This window comes from Nycticebus coucang, chromosome 11, assembly GCF_027406575.1.
Source record: "Nycticebus coucang isolate mNycCou1 chromosome 11, mNycCou1.pri, whole genome shotgun sequence".
NCBI lineage: Eukaryota > Metazoa > Chordata > Mammalia > Primates > Lorisidae > Nycticebus > Nycticebus coucang.
Window position 1 is genome coordinate 16,023,298 of NC_069790.1, and position 21,296 is coordinate 16,044,593.

The window sequence follows — 21,296 nt, forward strand, 5'->3', positions numbered from 1 at the left end:
CAGAAATGGAAATATACAACTTGCTAAACTGCTGAAAGACTAAACCTATAGCAAACCACCTTTAGCAAAAATAAAATATACTGGAGAATGAGAAGAAAGAGACAGTGAAACTCAGCAGACCCTTTGCTACTAGAGAACTCTTAAAAAAAGTGCCATCAGCCTCAGGGTACCACTAAAGCAGACTTGAGAGGCCCCTAAAGCTCCCCACCCAGCAAATACTTTTAAGGCAATCAAGGTTGGACTCAGAGTCTTACCAGGGAAGCCCTCCAATATAATCAACAGTCTTTCTGTCAAAAGTCCTTTAATTATACCACTTATAGGTTATGTGATCTTGCGAATGAACTTTTAATTTTCTAAATTCCACTTTCTTTAGCTTTAAAATGTGCTTGAATGATGCCTATACCATCCATCTCAGAGTACTTTCTCTTAAAATACTTCTTTGAAAGAGAACTATAAATAATAAAAGTGCTGTACACAAATGCTAGTTAAGTTTGTTCCTCCTCTTAGCTTTCTTTAAGAACAACAAATATTTACTGAAACTGAGTCAGGTACTATGCTAACTAATCACTAGCAGATGATTGAACCAAACAAACAAAAAACCACACTTGTAATTGTTTAGAGCCTTAAAGTGTGATGGTAATACAGATAGAAGTTATAATAATGCATTATAAATACTACATAGAATAATGAATAAATTTCTCTAAACACAAGGAGGAAGATGCATCCAATGGTGACTGAGGGATTCAGGGAAGATTTCAAAAGAGTCAGTAATACCTAAACTGCACACTGAAGGAAAACCAAAATTTGTCAGGCTAAGGTAATAGGAAGGATAATTCACACAAAAGAAAACAGCTTACATAGATTCACAGAGGCACTCAAGAGCATACCAAGCTTAAGAACTGCAAATAGTTCAACAATGCTATTATCTAAGAGAATGGTAGTGGATAAGAATGGCAGAAGAGAAAGCAGAGTCAAGAAAACCAATAAAATTCTATCAATACTGGTCTCTAGGAGTCATACCTACACTGAGGGTGACTGGGTAACTCAAACTAAAATAGCACATAAAGTTAAAGGAGCAAACTTTTTTCTGGAGAATGGGATAGGTTTTATAGCAAGGTTAATTTAAGGTACCTAGATCATTTCAATGGAGATGTCCAGTAAACAAAGAGGTTTAGTGATCAGAAGATAGATCAAGGCTTGAAATTTAGATTTGCAAGCTTTCAGCATTAAGTAAGATTCTTCCAACACAAGGAGGTGGGAACACTTTACCCTAAAGAATTAAACTGCCTTTCCCACTTTATATGCTCAAAAATGTAGATACTACTTCAGGGATGAAACAAGTACAATATAATCTTGATTTGACAAAGAAGACAGTGATCTAAATGAGATTTCCATTTCTGAAACCTGTTTAGTCATTTTATTATTATTATTAGTTATATGTTACTACTAATAAATTAGCATGGTTCCACTCTTGTCCAGGGCCTCCCAGAAGATTCTCTGTATTACCTGGAGTCTCCTAAACTCCATGGATTCATCTGTATTAGAGGGGGTCCTCCAGGTCAGTATTCACCTTCTTCCAGATCAGAATTAATCAAGCATTTATCATGAATGCATTCAAGATTTTAGGGCATATAAAATACAAAATAATAAAATAGGTGCCTGTCTACAAAATGACTACAATTCTAGACTGAGTAAAAAGACAAGGACACACATAATAATAAGGAAGGGTTATAGAAGGAATTTTAATGCTGAATAATTTTATCTAGTCCTTTCCTCTTCCATAAATACCTATAACTTTGAGAATATGTAGTTTTGCTTTTAATAATTTCTGAAAAGCCACTAGATGGCGATACTGCCTTCAAAATGGCGTGTGTTCTGGATCATCATAGGTGGTTATAGTTTAAAAAACTTTTATTTTGATCACAGTGATATTTAGAATCATAAAAGTATTTTTTAACATAAGTAAAGATTTGGAATATTTTAAATCCATCTTAAAGTTAGAACAATGGCAATGCCAAGATTAATGCCAAAGTCTCCTGATTAAGGATTACGGGTTTCACGTTACAGTCAAACAAAAAGAGAAAGACAACTCATCTTTTGGAAAAGTATTGAAGCAATGATTTGGTAAAATAAAAACTCGGAAGAGGAAAACATAGTGGTTGAAAATCTCAGAAAAGGTTGTATATAAAATAAGTACTGAAAGATGAATGGGTAATGAAGAAATGAGGTTTAAAAAAAAAAAAAGTTCCACACTTCCACATGTAGAATGAAATGAAATATGAATACTGATGTTCACAATGAAAAAATGATTGAAGTTTAAGGAAACCATTTTGCCCCCTAATTTTAATCGTTTAGTTTTCCTTCTTTCTTCTACTACAGCACACTACAGATAAGATCAATACTGGTCACAGACACTCAAGTACTAGCTGTTAACTGTATTCAATTTCCTCAAATTCAAAAAAAGTATATATAAAATCGAATGAGTTAGAGAAATAGGATCAAGCCTACTAAAGTGATAAAATGACATTTCCATTTTGAAATTAAAAAAGCGTTAAAGTATTGAACATATTTTAGTTATTCTACCTAAGGTAGCTAATTACTTAGAAAACACTTCAAAGTAACTTAACATTTGCAGATTGGTGTATTATGGTAACGTCTTATGTTACCTTGCTTTCTGTTTATAATAACAAAGTAGAAATATGAATGAAACATCACAGATATTTATTTCAAGAAATACTGAGAAAGTCTGAGACAATGGAATAAATCCACTAAAGATATATTTCTTTTAAAATCAGTATGTTATTAAGATTCACTAGAAAAAAATATTTTAAAAGTAATCCATTGTATCAAGTCTACTTCTCCAGTGGATTTTAAAGAAATCAGATATAAAATTCTTAAGCTTATCAAACAAAATGATACACCAAGTTTTTCTCTTAAAAATTTAACTGAGCAGAAAAGTTCAGTATACATTACCCTGAAGATACAAAGTTATGGGCTTTAAATTTTCCTGCTTCTCAAAACTCAGTAGTCTTACATCAATCCAGCAGGGCAATGGGGACCATGGCCCAAGTGAACATGCCACACCCCTAACCCTACCCTGAGACCCAAAATTGCATTTTAAAATAAAAATCAATGAGAAAGTGAAATTTGATACACAAAATTTTGCTTCAGTCAGTTTTTCTTAAACATATCCAACAATACACAAATATCTGCATAGTAAGAATCTATTAGATAACGATGATTATTAGCTGTTTTCCATTTCCACTGAAACCTAACAAGAACATAAGAAAGGGATTTACATTCCAGTATGACAGATACAGGCTTGTATTAACTAACATAATCTAACTAAAATGAATCATTCAGCAGATAGAATACTTAGTCAAAATTTCTCCCAAAGGAATAGCTACAGAAATGTAGTAATTCAAAAAATATACTTCAGGCAGGTGTGGTAGCTCATGCCTGTAATCCCAGCACTCGGAGGCTAAGGCAGGTAGACTCCTTGAGCTCAGAACTTCGAGTTCAGGCTAAGCAAGAGCAAGAACCAGTCTCAAAAAAAAAAAAAAAAAAAAAAGCAGAAAAAACTAGCAGGTCATTTTGGTGAGCACCTGTGGTCTCCATTACTTGGGAGGCTGAGGCAGAGGGATTGTTGAACCCAGGAGTTTGAGGTTGCTGTGAGCTAGGCTGACACCATGGCACTGTAGCCTGGGACAACAGACTCTGTGGAGAGTGGGAAATAAATATGTACACACACACATACTTACATACATACAGACATACATACTTTGGACCAACTGTATTTTTGATTTCTACCAAGAGGCAGTATTGTAAATAATGTAAAGCATTAAAAATTAGGAGTTGAGAACCTTGAAACCTTGGCTCTGCCACACGTCTTGACCTTTTTAAAATCTTTCAACCTTACACAATAGCCAAGATACACAATAAACCTAATGTCCATCAGTGGATGAATAAAGAAAAAATGACAAATATGCACTATTCCATACTATCAGGCTTAAAAAAACAAAGAAAATCTGCCATTTGTTACCACATGAATAAACCTGGAGGAAATCAGGTTAAGTGAAATAAGCTAGATATCGAAAGACAAATACCGTATATTTCACTTACATGTGCAATATAAAACAGCTGAACTCAAAAAAGTACAGAGTAGAGTGGGTTACTGGAGGTCAGGGGACAATGTTGGTCAAAGAATATAAAAATTGAGTGAGACAGGAGGAATAGGTTCAAGAGATCTACTGTACAAGTGGCGACTATAGTGGCTACTCCTGTAATCCTAGCACTCTGGGAGGCTGAGGGGGAGGATCCCTACAGACTAGCCTCAGCAAGACCCCATCTGTACTAAAAATAGAGAACTCAGCTGGGCATTATGGCCAATGCCTATAGTCCCCGCTAATCCACAGACTGAAGCAAGAGGATCATTTGAATCCAGGAGTTTGAGGTTGCTGTAAACTAGGTCGACAACTCGGCACTCTAACCTGGGGCAACAGAATGAGACTTTGAGTGAGACCCTGTCTCAAAAAACAGACAATGTATTGTATTCTTTAAAATTGTTAAGAGAGTAGAATTTGAAGTGTTCTCACCACAAAAATTATGTCAGGTAACACATATTAATTAGCTCAATTTAGCCATTCTGCAATGTTTACATATACCAAAGCAAGTTGTACATGATAAATATACACATTTTTATCAATTAAAAACGAATAAAATCATCAACCCTTTCTGGGTCTTAGTTTTCTCAAATACAAAATAAGGGATATAGCTTTTTTCTAGAACAGTTTTAAACTTTTAAAACCCTTTTCTAAAATAAAATATTAATTGTAAAAGAAACAGGTAAAACAAAAACAGAATAACTATACTGAAATTAGGTACTGAGAACTAGAGTTTGTTCATCACAATTCTGCCCACAACACCCTTTCTAAGGGATTTTTAACAAATCCAAAACACATTACCTAAAAACTTCTACTCCAAAAAGCACTAAACAATAAAAATAATTTTCAAAATAATGTCACAGGCACAGCAAGATCAAAAAATAGACTTTTCACTCTGAAAAATTTAAACCAGCTTTTGTCTATGTCTTCAACTAACCATCAACTGCAAACAACCACCTATTTCTACAAATTCCAATCAACTATGTTTCACTATTTAATTAAGGGAGGGACCTCAGGTGATGGGTACACCAAAAGCCCCCAGTACACCACTACACAATCTATACATATAATGAATTCAACCTGTATCCCTCCCCAAGCCTAAAGAAATGACAGACTTGTTCAAAAAGGATTTTAAACTTTAAAAAATATATATAAACATCAATGAATCCCCAACAATAAAAAAAGGAAAAAAAATATATATATATAAACAAATCTGAAAATAAAGACAAGAAAGAAAAATAAGCGAAAATGACTAAAGAGTTGTTGTTTTATTTTATTTTTTTTTTTTTTTGAGACAGAGTTTCACTCTGTTGCCCTGGGGTTGAGTGGGTAACTTTAATTCCTGGGCTCAAGCAATCCTGCTTCATCTTCCAAGTAGCTGGAACTACAGGCACCCACCACAACACTCAGCTATTTTTAGAGATTGTGTCTCACTCTTACTCAGGCTTGGTCTCGACCTTCTGAGCTCAAGCAGTCTACCTGCCTTGGCCTCCCAGAGTGCTAGGATTACAGGCCTGAGCCACCATGCCTAGCAACTAGAGAGTTCTTAAATCCAATGAATGTCATAGTTTTGTTTTTGTTTTTTTACAGAAAATCCACTATGGCACACAAATACATATTTTTAAAATTCTACCACATTTTGCCATGTATATTGTGTACTTTTTTGCTCAAAATTTTAAGGGAAAAATAAAAGTGCACGTTATGCATGAGTGGTATTAGCTCAGGAACAGGGTAGCCCTATGGGTCTCCCAAGACTGCTGTGCCCTCCTGCCTGGACCTGCCAGGTGCACATGGTTCCAGTCCAGAAGGATCTGAGATGTGGTGAGAGGAGGCCACAGTGGCCTCCCCTGAGCACCACAGCTAGTGGAGGAGGATAGGGCCATGGCTGCACAGATAGGACAGGAGCCTCATGCAGGCCTCAGAGACGCACCTGGCTGCCCAAAGTGGCCTCAGAAGTTCCTGCCCCACCACCCACATGCATGGTCATCTCAACTGTTGCTCCCCACTTCGCAGGGAGGGAAGGGCTTGGAGAGAGAGGGAGGGGCAGCCTTCATAGAGCAAGTGGCTACAGGAAGGCCATGTAATCTCCATTTTTACCAGGAGAACATCAGCTTTTCCCAGATGTGTCTCTCTGCCACTTTCAGGGGTGTTATCCTGAAAGTTTAGGCCAAATAACCGTTGAGTGCACATTATACAGAGGAGCATATTACACATGGCAAAGTGTTGGTATATCAGTTCTAAGACAAGGCCTATTTTACTACCACAAAGAGAGCCAAATTGGATAAATACTCCAACTTTAACCAGAGAACTTACATCTCTTCCCATCTTATACACTGAACTTCCTCACAACAGTTTGTTCAAATAAAGCGTACTAGGTAATTAAAAAAAAAAAAAAAATTATATAGGTATAACAAAAAAGAACCTTGACATTTAAAATAAATTAAAAATGGACCAGGCATGGTAGCTCATGCCTGTAATCCTAGCACTCTGGGAGGCCAAGGTGGGTGGATTGCCTGAGCTCATGAGTTCAAGACCAGCCTGAGCCAGAGCAAGACCTTGTCTCTAAAAATAGCCTGGCGTTGTGGCCGGAGCCTGTAGTCCCAGCTACCTGGGAGGCTGAGGCAAGAGAATCACTTGAGCCCAAGAATTTGAGCTTGCTGTGAGCTATGATGCCACTATAGTCTACCGAGGGTGACAAAGTGAGACTCTGACTCAAAAAAACATAAATTAATTGATTTTTTAAAAAGTAATTTACAAAGCATATACTAAGGTTTTTCACTTACATAAAAATTAAAAACATCCTAATGTCTGAATCTTCATTAGACATTTAAGCATCAATTTAAAAAATTTCTAAGTTCATTTCAGTCACATTTAAAGCTGCATATTTTTAAAAGAATCGTTGACTTATAACTGTTTAAAAATCAATTATTTTTCAATAGAGATAAACACACAAAATTTTGTAATTAAAACAGCTGAATCAAAATGATGTAAAAATTTCACTGTTTTATATATTTAACCATGAAAAGTAAATTGCCCCTTTAAAAAAAGGTGTCATAAGTTGTTGATAGTACAGCTTCTAAAACTGGACTCTACTGTCCATAGTGTTCACTAAAAAGTACTCTTACCTTTCTTCTGAGCTATACAATCGAGCAAGTCCAAAATCTGCAAGTTTTATCTGCCCTCTGGTAGAAATAAGACAAAATGAAGAAAAGGCATTAAGCTACTCTGAATTGATAGTACACATTTCTATTTTGCCCCAGAACTAATAAAAAATACACTTACGTAGACTTTTAACTTAAGCTCACATTGCAGTACCATCAAGGTCATACAGGGAAAGGCAAGTAGTAGATAAATTCACAAAATAGAGCAAACCATTAGTACTTTGCTTAGGGTAGTTTTAGTTACTATTATTATCATAATAGTACTTTTGTTATTGTCAGTACTCTTATTATAGCTCCAGTAGAACAGGATTTCAGGTCCTATTTAGAAAAGTATATTCCAGTGAAAACAAAATGAGATAATTTCTATTACTTAGTAATGAGACAAATTTCTTATTCAACCTCAAAAACTCAGTCACATTACTCTAATTCACATTCAATTTTCCAGTTCTTAGATGGGTTCGAACTGGAACTAATTACACATCATTGAGGGGCTTGAACTTTCTACTAATTACACATCATTTAAACTAACAAACAGTACTGGTAACCAGGGTTAAGGTTATGTTGTTACTGAAATATGTAAGTTTTAAATATATGTATATAGGGGTATATATGCACAGTTCAAAAAAAGTTCAATCTACACTGTCAGTGTCCTTTAAAAAAATTCTAAAATCTATTCTTATCCTAAAGCTGAAATCCTATTACTAAGTAATAGAATATCCATTCACATTATCTGGAGAAATATCAAACAAAACATCAACTATTATTTTATATACATTATGAACTATTATTGGAAGTTTATTTAACTGAAGTAACACAACTTGAGAAGTAGCCCAAGCTATAATACTGGTGATTATGTTTAAACGGTTGCATGAAGTAACCGAATTTTAAATCCTTTTAACAAAATCAAGGTACACATTAATAACACTCATTTTATATATCAAAAGCTCATATCCATACCTATTATTTAGAAGGATATTTGAACATTTAATATCCCTATGCAAAAAGTTCTTCTTATGACAATAATCCAGTCCTTCCATGAGCTGTCTCATAAATGACTTTATGTGATTTTCATTAAAATGAACCAAGCCTGATTCCAGTAGTCCCATCAGATCATGGTCCATATATTCAAACACCAGATAAAATGCACCTAAGAATAAAAATAATTAAAACATTAAAGACTTATTCCTATAATTATTCTGTAAGTTCAAAATTTTTAAGAATAAAATGGTGTGGGGAGAGAATCCTTAAAAAGAAGTGCTACTTTTGTTACTTCAACAACATTCATCCTGCTCTCTGAATATAATATCAATAAATACATCCCAATAAAAATTCTAACTCAGTTTCCTTCCCCTAAAGAAAACTGTTAGAATTAAAAAAAAAAAAAAAAAAAAGAATAGGAGCTGGGCATGGTGGCTCATGCCTATAATCCTAGCACTGTGGGAGACCCAGGCGGGTGGATTACCTGAGCTCACAGTTTGAGATAGGCCTGAGCAAGAGCCAGACCCTGTCTCTAAAAATAGCCAAGCGCTGTGGCAAGTGCCTGTAATCTCAGCTAGTGGGAAGGCTGAGGCAAGAGAATCTCTTGAACCCAAGAGTTTTAAACCTTCAACAAAGTCTCTTGGAAGAAGCAGCTAAATAAAACCAGTATAGCTCATTTTTAAAAAACTGTTTAAGTTGTTAAAAGAATTGTTTTAAAAAAAGAAAGAAAAAAGGGGATCAGCCCAGTTAGACTTTAGGGGATTTCTATTAAACAAACATATAATTTGTTTAAATAGCTCTAGAGTATTTGAAATCAGAGCATTTAGAAAAATACATAATTTGAGATTACAATTTTATGCTATATCAAGTAGAGTTTCACTTAGCCAATCAAGAATAGAAAAGCCAATAAAATTCATTACATCTATGAAATACTAACATCATGACAAAAAGGTATAAGAACACAGTTCAGAAACCGTTGCTAAGTTAAAATAACAAAGCGCTCTTAGTAAACTTGCAATAGAAGGAACTTTAAGGGTTTATTATGGTGCCTCCATAAACAACGAATGTCTATTTAATAGGAAAATGCTGAGTATTATCCACAAGACAAAAAAAATTCATTATGTCTAACTCTATTTCGGAATTTAGTAAGTAAAATTTAAGCAAAGTATAAATACTGGAACAGACAAAAAAGATGAGATGACTGTTTTTCAGAAAAATACGAAAGAATAAAGAGTAGCTAAAGCTGAAGTGTGGTGGTATGTGCCTGCAGTCCCAGTTAGAGGGCTGAGGCAGGAATATCACCAAGATCAAAGGGCTAAGCCAGGAGTCTGAGGCTGAAATAAGATATGATCATGCCACTATACTCCAACCCCAGGCAACTAAGTGAGATCCCATATCGGAAAAAAAGAAAAGAAAAAAGGAGTAGTTGGATTAGAAAAAAAATCAATATACAAAAAGCAACAGACTTCATATATGCAACAATTCACTAGAATTCTATATTTTAAAGCAAATTCAATGGAAAGACCAGTTTGTTTTTTCTTTTGCTGGGTGAAAAAAGAGACTTAACTTCACAAAATAATTCTAGACTTCACCCTGAATAAAACAGACCAAACTACCAGCCAAAACATTTGTGAAAATAAATACTTGCCCTACTAGATATTATCTAAACATGATCTGTCATACTGCAAGGAATGACAAACAGTGGAAAATAATGGACACTGGAAAACAAACCTCAAATATATGTCTAATAATTATAAGAACAGCCATTATATGTCAGTGAAGAAAGAATAGACAAAATGGCATTTAGACAAATACATAACCTCACAGGGAAGCAAGCAGTTATGTCAAAGACAAAACTAATAAAAAGCAGATAGATTTCAATTCACTAAATAGAAGCACTGCGTAAGAAAACAAAATAGAGGTAACAGCAATGATTCATTACAAATAAAGCTTAAATTGTACCACAGCTTTAAAAATAGCAATAAAAAAATGACCAGCTAGGGAAATGTATTTGTAACATTAAATTAATATCCATAATATTAAATCTGGCTCAGCACCTGTTGCTCAGTGGTTAGGGCACGGGCCACGTACACTGAGGCAGGCGGGTTTGAACCTGGGCCAGCCTGCTAAACAACAAGGACAACTGCAACAAAAAAAATAGCTGGGTGTTGTGGTGGGCGCCTGTAGTCCCAGCTACTAGGAAGGCTAAAGCAAGAGAATGGCTTGAGCCCAAGAGTTTGAGGTTGCTGTGAACTGTGAAACCATAGCACTCGACCGAGGGCATCACAGTGAGACTCTGTCTCAAAAATAAATAAATAATAAATTAATTAATTAAAACGTAATATTAAATCAGCACAAAAAAGACCAATTCCAGCAACAGAAAATGACAACTAAAATGAACTGGCCATAAGTAAAAGAATGCCGATGTCCAAAAAAACACATTAAAAATATGTAATATGACTATTAATCAAAATGCTACATAAAAATCAAAGCAATAATGTACCACTTCTTTATAGCTAGGAAGTAAAGATTTCAAACAAAGAAAGATTAACAAAGATGTAAGGTAAATAGATACAGTACCAATAGTAATTTGGTATAAATATTCAGAAAATATAATATAGCAATATGTATTCAAGCTTTCAAAATTATATAAGTCTTTCACATAGTAATCACTTTAAGCATAAGGAAATAAAGATTGTAAAGATTCAGCTGTAAGTTAACCAAAGCAATGTAATAATAAAACAAAAATAAATACAAACATTAAGCTCTCCTCCAAAAGATCTTCTATGATGCAACTTTGAAAAATGTTGTAGAGGTACAGTTATTAACGTGGAAATGTACTGATCACACTGAGTAAAAGCAGATTATCAAATACATTTTATCTCACTATCTTTGCTGTTATTTTTTATCATGTTGGTGGTATTATATAACACACTAAGAGAAAGCATTTAGAATTGCACAATCCAATACAGAAGCTACTAGCAATGTGTGCCTAGTCCAAAAATATTCTGAGTACGAAACACACTGAATTTCAAAGATTTAGTAATAAATAAAAGAATATAAAATACCTCCTTAATAATGTAACACATATTAAAATAATCTATTAGCTATATTAGGTTAAATAAAATATATTATTAAAAATAATTTCAGGTGTTTCTTTTTCAAAAGAAAAAGATTTTACCAGATTTTACTTATTTATTTTTCTTCTTTTGAGACAGGGACTCTCTCTGTTGCTCAGGCTAGCATGCAGTAATGCAATCATAGCTCACTGCAACCTCAAACTCCTGGCCTCAAGCAATCCTGGCTCAGCCTCCTGAGCAGCTAAGGCTTACAGGTGCATGCAACCACGCCTGACTAATTTTTAAATTGTTCTTTTGTAGAAATGAAGTCTTGCTATGTGGCCTAGGCTGGTCTCAAACTCCGAGCCTCCAGTGATCATCCCATCTCAGTCTCTCAAAGTGCTGGGATTACAGGCATGAGCCACAGTGACCAGAAGATTATTTTAAATTAAAACACAATGGCTTACATTCAATTTTATTAAACAGCACTGAGTATTTTGACCTTTTGCCTTACTTGAAACAATGTGGATCTATGGCAAACGTATCTTGCTTTGTAAACTTTCTTACTCTGTAAATCTCGTTCTTCCTTGATAAACTCTGTTTTTACATTAAAAAAAAAAAAATACCACTGGCTTAGAAGTTTAAGAATTGAAATAGGGTGGTGCCCATAGGTCAGGGGGTAGGGCACCGGCCACATACACTGAGGCTGGTGGGTTCAAACCCAGCCCCGGCCAGCTAAAACGACAACTGCAACAACAACAACAACAACAAAAAAAAAAAAAAAAAAGAAAAAGGAAGAAAGAAAAGTATTGAAATAGGACAGCTAAATCTATCTGGATATGAAGATGATTATTTCTTATTATCAGAAAAGTAACAACATAGTCATTAACAACCTGTTAAAAGATTAAATGGAAGAGCCCATTACAGCAATAGTTAAAGCACTTCCAATATACAAAATTCTTCAGAGATAAACAATATAACATTCTCATGGGCAAAAAAGTACATGTGAACAAATGGACAAAAAGAGTTTGACATTATAAAGATGTCAAATTTCTCTGTTATTTTTTAAATTAAACAGACCTATTTTTCAAAATACTATTAAGTTTTTCTGTAATATATAACTTACAAAGAAAAATAGTAACTAAGAACAGCAAAGTAAACACCTGAAAGAAAAAGAGGGGATATGCACTAGCTCTACCAGGTATTAAGCCAATATAAATGCCTATGATTAAAAATGTGGGGCTAGGTGCAGTGGCTCATGCCTGTAATCCTAACACTTTGGGAGCCCAAGGCAGGAGGGCAGCTTGAACCAGGAATTCAAGACCAGCCTGAGCAAGACTAAGATCCCTCTCTCCACAAAAATAGAAAAATTAGTGTGTGGTGGTATCTGTTTTTAATCCCAACTACTTGGAAGGCTAAGGCAGGAAAACTGCTTCAGCCTACGAGTTTGAGGTTGCACTACACTATGATGACCACAGCACACAAGCCAGGTTGACAGAGCAAGACCCTATCTCCGCCTCCGAAAAAAAAAAAGCCACTGGTATATAAAAATGAAATAAAATAGAAAATCTAGAAATATACTCAAGTATACAGGAATCTTTACTATAGGAAAAAAGTGGAGATAAGATGGACTTTTAAATTAGTGGCACTGGGTTAACTGGATAGCCATATAGGAAAAGACGAAAAACTGGTCTATCCCCCATAACATATACCAGCATAAAAGATAAATGACTCAGTTACCTAAACATTAAAAAAAAACCAAAAGTACTTTATAAGAATCACAGAATTCCTTAATAATGTGACAGTGGGGAAAAAAACTTCCTAACTAGGAATCATTACCAAAAAGCAATAAGGAAAAAGACAGATAAATGTGACTATGTTAAAAAAAAAAAAAAAGGCTCAGTGCCTGTGGCTCAAGCAGATAAGGCACCAGCCACATACACCTGAGCTGGCGGGTTTGAATCCAGCCCAGCGCCCGCCAAACAACAATGATGGCTGCAACCAAAAAATAGCCAGGCATTGTGGCGGGTGCCTATAGTCCCAGCTACTTGGGAGGCGGAGGCAGGAGACTAGCTTGAGCCCTGGAGTTGGAGGTTGTGTGAGTTGTGATGCCACGCCACCCTACCCAGGACAACAGCTTGAGACTCTGTCTCAAAAAAAAAAAAAGAAACCTTTTGCTAAAACTTCTAAAAGCAAAATTAAAAGAGGTTAGCAAACTTGAATAAAAATTATTTCAAACTTACATTGCAGAGTAACAATCAATATCATTATTATTATTATTATTTGGCAGTTTTGGACGGGGCCGTATTTGAACCCACCCCCAGGTAAATGGGGCTAGCACCCTACTCCTTGAGCCACAGGCACCACCCTCAATATCCATTATTAAAAAAACTATAAATTGGCTTGGTGCCCGTAGCTCAGTGTGTAGGGCACCAGACACATACATCAAGGCTGATGGGTTCGAACCCGACAGGGGCCTGCTAAATGACAACAACTGCAACCAAAATATAGCCAGGTGCTGTGGCAGACGCCTGTAGTCCCAGCTACTCAGGAGGCTAAGGCAAGAGAATTGCTTTAGCCCGAGAGTTTGAAGTTGCTGTGAAATATGAAACCACAGCAGTCTACCAAGCACGACATAATAAGACTCTGTCTCAAAAATAAATAAATAAATAAATAAATAAATAAAAACAAAAAACTATAAATTGAAAAAAAAAAAAAAAACCCTTACAGAAAATGAGCCAAAAATATAAAAATTGAGCTCACCGAAAAAGGGGATAACCAGAAATAAATGCAAAGTTGCTTAACCTATTCATAATAAAAATTTTCAAACTAAAACCTTTCCAGGATACAAACTGACAAAAATCTAAGGTAAGACTCTAGAGCCTCTTGACAAAGCTGTGAAACACATTCTCACACATTACTAGAGGAAATGTACAAATATCAATCCCTATTGTAGGAGATGGAGCACCAGGCTTACAGAAGCAGCCACTGGTTCTTGAAGGAGGCGCTGGGAGCAAGATAATCTCCTAGCCGGCATGGAGATGTTTTGCTGCCCAGAAACAAGCCCTCAAGCAGCTGCAGGCATTAATGAGGTAAGATTTGACCCTGGTTAGCAAGCAGGTGTTATACTTTGAACATTCGTGGTACAGCAGAATGGGAGTTGAGCCCATGGGGAAAGAGCACATAGTGACCATTAAACACGTGATCATAGTATGTGGGCTCCCACAATTGTTGTATAATGCTTCAATAAAAGGCCATGACAGAGGCTGCTCGGGGCTCTCCCTGCACCTATGCCCACCTCTTACGCATGTACATTCAATCCGTGTCCCAGATGTTTTTATTCGCACAGGGACAGGGTGCCCACAGCGGGCACTGACACCTATGGAAGGGAATTTGGCAATATCTGGTTAAATCACATTCAGTATTTCCCTTTGACTTAACAATCCCAATTCCAGGAATCTGTTACAAATATTCACTGGCAAAAATACAAAACGATGTTTGCATAGGTCTATTCAACACAGCATTATTGAAACTGCAAATATCTGTCAGTGAGAAACTGGCTGAATAAAGTATAGCATAAAGCACATTACCTTTCAGCAATAAAAAGGGATGGCTTTGTGTAAAAATGAGTGTTTCTGTTGAAATTGATTTCTAATTTTTTATTTTGCTGAGGTCTGAGAAGATATATGGTATAACATATATATATAAGGTATAATTTCTATTTCTAAATTTGTTGAGGCATGTTTTGTGGCTCAGGATGTGATCAATCTTAGAGAAGGTTCCATGAGCTGATGAGAAGAACAAATATTCAGTATTGGGTGGTGCCTGTGGCTCAGTGGGTAGGGCGCCAGCCCCATATACCAAGAGTGGAAGGTTCAAACCCAGCCCCGACCAAACTGCAACAAAAAAATAGCCAGGTGTTGTGGTGGGTACCTGTAGTCCCAGCTACTGGGGAGGCTGAGGCAAGAGAATTGCCTAAGCCCAGGAGTTGGAGGTTGCTATGAGCAGTGTGACTCCACAGCACTCTACTGAGGGTGAAAAAGTAAGACTCTGTCTCTACAAAAAAATAAAAATAAAAACCAAATATTCAGTATTTTGGGGTCGAAAGTTCTGTAAATGTCTGTTAGGCCCATTTGTTCCGGAGTTCTATTTAAGTACACTGTTTCCATATTTATTTTCTGTTTGGAGGATCTCTCCCTTCTGGCAGTGGGGTGTTGAAGTCCCCAGCTATTACAATGCTGCTGTTTATTATTTTGTTTTGATCAAGCAGGATTTGTTTTATGAATCTAGAAGCACCTGTGTTAGGTGCACAAATATGTAGGACTGTTATGTTCAGTTGACAAATTGTTCCCTATACCACAAATGACCGACTTTCTCTTTACTTTTGTTGAATTGAAGTCTATGTTATCTTTTATGAGAACATCTACACCAGCTTTCTTTTGCTTTGTACTTGCATGCAATATTATTTTCCATCCCTTCATCTTTAGTCCTAATGAGTCCTTGTGGGTTAGATGCATTTCCTGGAAACAACAATACATGGGTTGCATTTTTTTTTATCCATTCAGCTTTATCCAATCACTATTAAATGATAGGTGGGTCAAGGAGAAAATTAAAATGAAAATCAAGACTCTTTGGACTAAATGATAAAGGGGATACAAGCTATCAAAATCTGCGAAATACAGCTAAAGCAGTCCCAAGAGAAAATTCACAGCCTTAAATGCCTACACTGAAAAGACAAAAAGAGCCCAAGTCAACAATCTAATGAATTGTCTCAAGGAACTAAAAAAAGGAAGAGCAAACCAATCCCAAACCCAGCAGAAAATAAATAAATAAATAAATAAATAAGATTAGGGTAAACTAAATGAAATCAAGAAAAAAAAGAATTATACAGAAGATTAATGTAAAAAAAAAAAGCTGTTCCTTGAAAAGATAAACAAAATCACCAAGCTTCTAGTTAGATTAACCAGAAACAGAAAAGAAGAAACTCTAGTAAGTTCAACTGGAAATGAAAAAGGAGAAATCACAAGTGATACCAAGGAAATACAAAGTATCATCTTTGAATACTATAAAAATCTCTATGCACATAAACTTGAAATGGTAGAACAAATAGATAAATTATTGGAAACACACCTCCCTAAAGTCAATCAGAAAGAAAACTGAACAGACCAATCTCAAGTACTGAAATTGAAGCAGCAATAAAATATATTCCAACAAAAAAAGTCCTGGACTAGATGGTTTTGCACCCAAATTTTACCAGACCTACCAAGAACTGGTACCTATACTGAAGAAATTATTCTGTAACATCAAGAATCAGCTTTGATAAAATGGCTATACACCCAATCCCCATTAAACTACCAAAGCCATTTTTTGAGGATCTAGAAAAAACAGTTCTATACTTTGTATGAAACCAGAAAAAACCCTGAATAGACAATGCAACCTTAAGCAAAAAGACATATCAGGAGGAATCACTTTACCAGACTTCAAGCTATACTGTAACAAGGCTATGATAACATCATGGTAGTGGCACAAAAAAAGAAAACACAGACCTAACAGATCAGAGCAGAGAACCCAGGTATTACCATCTGATGTTTGACAAAGCACACAAGAATATATACTAGGGGAAAGAATCCCTATTCAAAAAATGGAGCTGGGAAATTCTGATAGCTACACGTGGAATGAAATAGGATATGCACCTCTCACCACTCACAAAAATTAATTCGCGATAGATAACAGACTTAAACTTAAGACATGAAACTATAAGAATTCTAGAAGAAAATGTTGGGAATAGACATCAGCCTAGGCAAAGTATTTATGAAGACACCAAAGGCAATCACAAAAAACAACAAAATTACAATACAATTTGATTAAATTAACAACTTTTGTACATCCAACAAAATAAACAGCAGAGCAGATAGACAAACTATAGAATGGGAGAAAAAAACTGCATGCTATATATCCAATAAAAGGCTGACAACCAGAATCTATAATGAACTCAAACAATTATCATCAAGAAAAAAAAAATCAAACAATCCCATAAAAAAGTAGGCATAAGACATGAACAGAAGCTTTACAAAAGAAGATAGACTAATGGCCAATAAAGATGAAAAGAGCTCAACAATTGTAATTACTAGAGAAATGCAAATCAAACCCATAAGATATGATCTAACTTCAGTGAGAATGGCATTTATCAAAAAATTCCAAAACAGATGCTGGCAAGGATGCAGAGAGAAAAGAAACTACTTACACACTGCTGGTGGGACTGAAAATTAGTACAACCTCTTTGGAAAGTAGTATGGAGATACCTCAAATAACTAAATTAGACCTACCATTTGACCCAGCAATTCCATTACAAAGGGGAAAAAGTTATTTTATCAAAACTCTTACACATGAATGTTTACTACAGCACAATTCACAATGACAAAGATGTGAAATTAACCCAAGTGCCCATCAATACACAAGTGGATTTTTAAAATGTTGTATATATACATCACAGAGTACTATGCTGCCATAGAAAATGGTGAACTACTACCTTTTGTAACAACATGGAGACCATTCTTCTAAGTGAAGTATAACAAGAATGGAAAAACAAACACTACATGTACCCCTATTAAGCCGGAATTAATCATTTAACACTCAGGGGTACACATGGAAGTAAAACTCAAGCGAAAATAAACAGGTGGGAGGAAAGAAGAGAGGTGGGTTAATCATATCTAACTGGTACAATGCACACATTCTGAGTGAAGGGAACACATAAACAACTTTGACCTAAAATGTAAAAAAGCAAATTATTCTAACCAAAACATGTGTACCCCACTAATATTCTTAATGTTTTAAAAAAGGAAGATGAGAATGATCACTTATCTACTGGTATAAAGTAAACTTTAGGATGTGTGTTTAAATGAAAAGAAGGCACAGTAGAGCACTTACAACATGCTACCTTTATATAAAAAAAGGAAAGTGAGGGCTGGGGGCATGGCTCACGCCTATAATCCTAGCACTCTGGGAGGCCAAGGCAGTGGATTGCTTGAGCTCATAAGTTCAAGACCAGCCTGAGCAAGAGCCAAGACCCTGTCTCTAAAAAAATAACTGGATCTTGTGGCAGGCACCTGTAGTCCTAGCTACTTGGGAGGCTGAGGCAAAAGGATCACTTGAACCCAAGAGTTTGAAGCTGCTGTGAGATATGACACCACAGCACTCTACTGGAGGCAAGAAAGTGAAACCATCTCAAAAAAGGGGAGGGGGGGGACAATATGTAGAAAAGAAAAAGAAGAAGATGAAACAAACACTTGAAGTATTCATGGCTAAGGAAGAGAATAAGAAAAAGAGAAATGGAAATAAGACTATTGTGAAAGTACCTGTTTTATAGTTTTGAGTTTGAAACTGTATTAATGTTTTACATGATAAGTTAAAATACATAGGTAGGCTCGGCGCTCATAGCACAGTAGTTATGGCACCGGGCACATGCACCAAGGCTGGCAGGTTCGAATCTGGCCCAGGCCAGCTAAACAACAATGACAACTACAACAAAAAAAATAGCTGGGCGATGTGGTGGGCGCCTATAATCCCAGCTACTTGGGAGGCTGAGGCCAGAGAATTGCTTAAGCCCAAGAGTTTAAGGTTGCTGTGAGCTGTGACGCCAAGACACTTTACCAAGGGTGATATAGTGAGACTCTGTCTCAAAAATAAATAAATAAATAAATAATAAAATACGTAAGTAAACCAAAGGGTTAAAAAAAAGTCTATCCCTAAAAATAATGGAAACAAATGAACCTACACGTATATCAAACTGACTGCATAAACCATCTACAGTACAATATTCTGATTGTATATCCCCTAGGGGGTTATGGTCTAAGGACAAACAGAATCACTAAGAAATCTTAAACTGGTTCGGTGCCTGTAGCACAGAAGTTGCAGCGCCAGCCACATACACTGAAGGTGGCGGGTTTGACTCCAGCCCAGGCCAGCTAACCAACAATGACAACTGCAACAAAAAATAGCTGGGCATTGTGGTGGACGCCTGTAGTCCTAACTACTTGGAAGGCTGAGGCAAGAGAATCGCTTAAACCCAAGAGTTTGAAGTTGCTGTGAGCTGTGACACTACAGCACTCTACCCAGGGTGACAGCTTGAGACTCTGTCTCAAAAAAAAAATAAAAAATAAAAATAAATAAATAAAATCATCTATGGTAGCCAGCTTCCAGTAGGGTCCCTAATGATTCTCATTACCTGATACCTATGTTCTCCCACAGTGACTTAAGTATGGTCTGGATGACCCATAGAATACTGCAGAATGACAATGTGACTTCCAAGACTAGGTTATAAAGACAGTGTAGCTTCTCCCCCTTTATTTATTTATTTGGATCATTTGTGTCTCTGGGAGAAGCCAGCTGCTAGGCTCATCAGAATATTTAAGCAACCTTGTTGTAAAGGCCCAGGTGAAAAAGAACTGAAACCAGGGCAACAGCTTGAGGTTGTCTCAAAAAAAAAAAAAAGACTGAAACCTGCCACTAAGAGAATAACCACAATTGGCCAGTCACGTGAGAGATCCATCTTGGAAGCTGATTCTCCAGCCCCAAACTTTCCAGCCAACATCTTACTGCAACTTTATGAGATCCTGAAACCAAACTGCTAAACTAAGATGTTCCCAAATTCCTACCCACAGAAACTGTAAGATATTACTTTCACCATCACCTTTGAAGTACAATTGTCAAAGAACTGAATTATATCAAATCTAAATAAGCTTCTAGGTTTGGCTATCATTTATAGGAAATATAAATAAGCTTCTAGGTTTGGCTATCATTTATAGGAAATATAAGGAATAGAACAAGCTAACCAATACCAAAAGAGAACATTTGGTCAAATTCAAAATGCAATCCATTCCCCAATAAAACGAATGAAATTTTAGAAAGGTAAGGGGAGCTACTACAGATTATTAAGAGACTAAAGACACTAATTAAACATGCACAATGTATACATTTTATTTGCATCCAGATTCAAAGGAACTATAAAAACATTTTTGAGGCAACTGGGTAAATGTGACTGTGAACCATTAGATAGTATTATAAAATTATTGTCAATTTTGTTAAGATTTAGGACCTCTTTTCTTTTTTAACATAGAACTACAATTTCATTATCTATTATAGACAGACAATCTAATAGTTATATTTATAATACATTGCCTGAGAATCACTTTAAAATCCAGGAAAAGAAAAAGAAAAGTAGTAGCAAAATATGGTAAGTATAAAGGTAAAGGATGAGGACATTGGGGTTCATGATACTATTTTCTCTATTTTTAAATATGTTTTAATATTTCAGTAATGAGTTTTTTTAATGTAAGAATTTTAGAAGGATTTGAAATTATCTTGAATTGAAAGATATATCTTTTGTTCCCACATTTTTAATTTGTTTTGTTTTGTTTTTTTTTTTGTAGAGACAGAGTCTCACTTTATGGCCCTCGGTAGAGTGCTGTGGCCTCACACAGCTCACAGCAACCTCCAATTCCTGGGCTTAAGCGATTCTCTTGCCTCAGCCTCCCGAGTAGCTGGGACTACAGGTGCCCGCCACAACGCCCGGCTATTGTTTTTTTTTCTTTGAGACAGAGTCTCAAGTTGTTGCCTTGGGTAGAGTGCCGTGGTGTCTGTCACAGCTCATAGCAACCTCAAAAACTCTTGGGCTTAAGCGATTCTCTTGCCTCAGCCTCCCAGGTAGCTGGGACTACAGGTACCTGCCACAATGCCCAGCTATTTTGTGGTTGTAGCTGTCACTGTTGTTTGGCAGGCCTGGGCTGGATTCGAACCCACCAGCTCTGATGTATGTGGCTGGCACCCTAGCCGCTTAAGCTATAGGTGCCAAGCCTTTAATTTGGTTTTATTTTTATCAAAGTTGTATGTTTATGTAGTTTAAGGCAATGTTTTTCAAATATGGGTCAATTTAATAG

General features: G+C 36.0%; 1 protein-coding gene across 1 annotated transcript in view; it reads right to left on the reverse strand.

The window, feature by feature from the left end:
• Positions 1–21,296, reverse strand: part of CDK13 (cyclin dependent kinase 13) — a 146,212-nt gene that overhangs the window by 38,802 nt on the left and 86,114 nt on the right. The window contains exons 6-7 of the mRNA XM_053609715.1: positions 8,282–8,471; positions 7,289–7,345 (exon numbers count right to left, since the gene is read on the reverse strand). Of these exons, the coding sequence (XP_053465690.1) occupies positions 7,289–7,345; positions 8,282–8,471 (247 nt within the window). The remainder of the gene's footprint in view (positions 1–7,288; positions 7,346–8,281; positions 8,472–21,296) is intronic.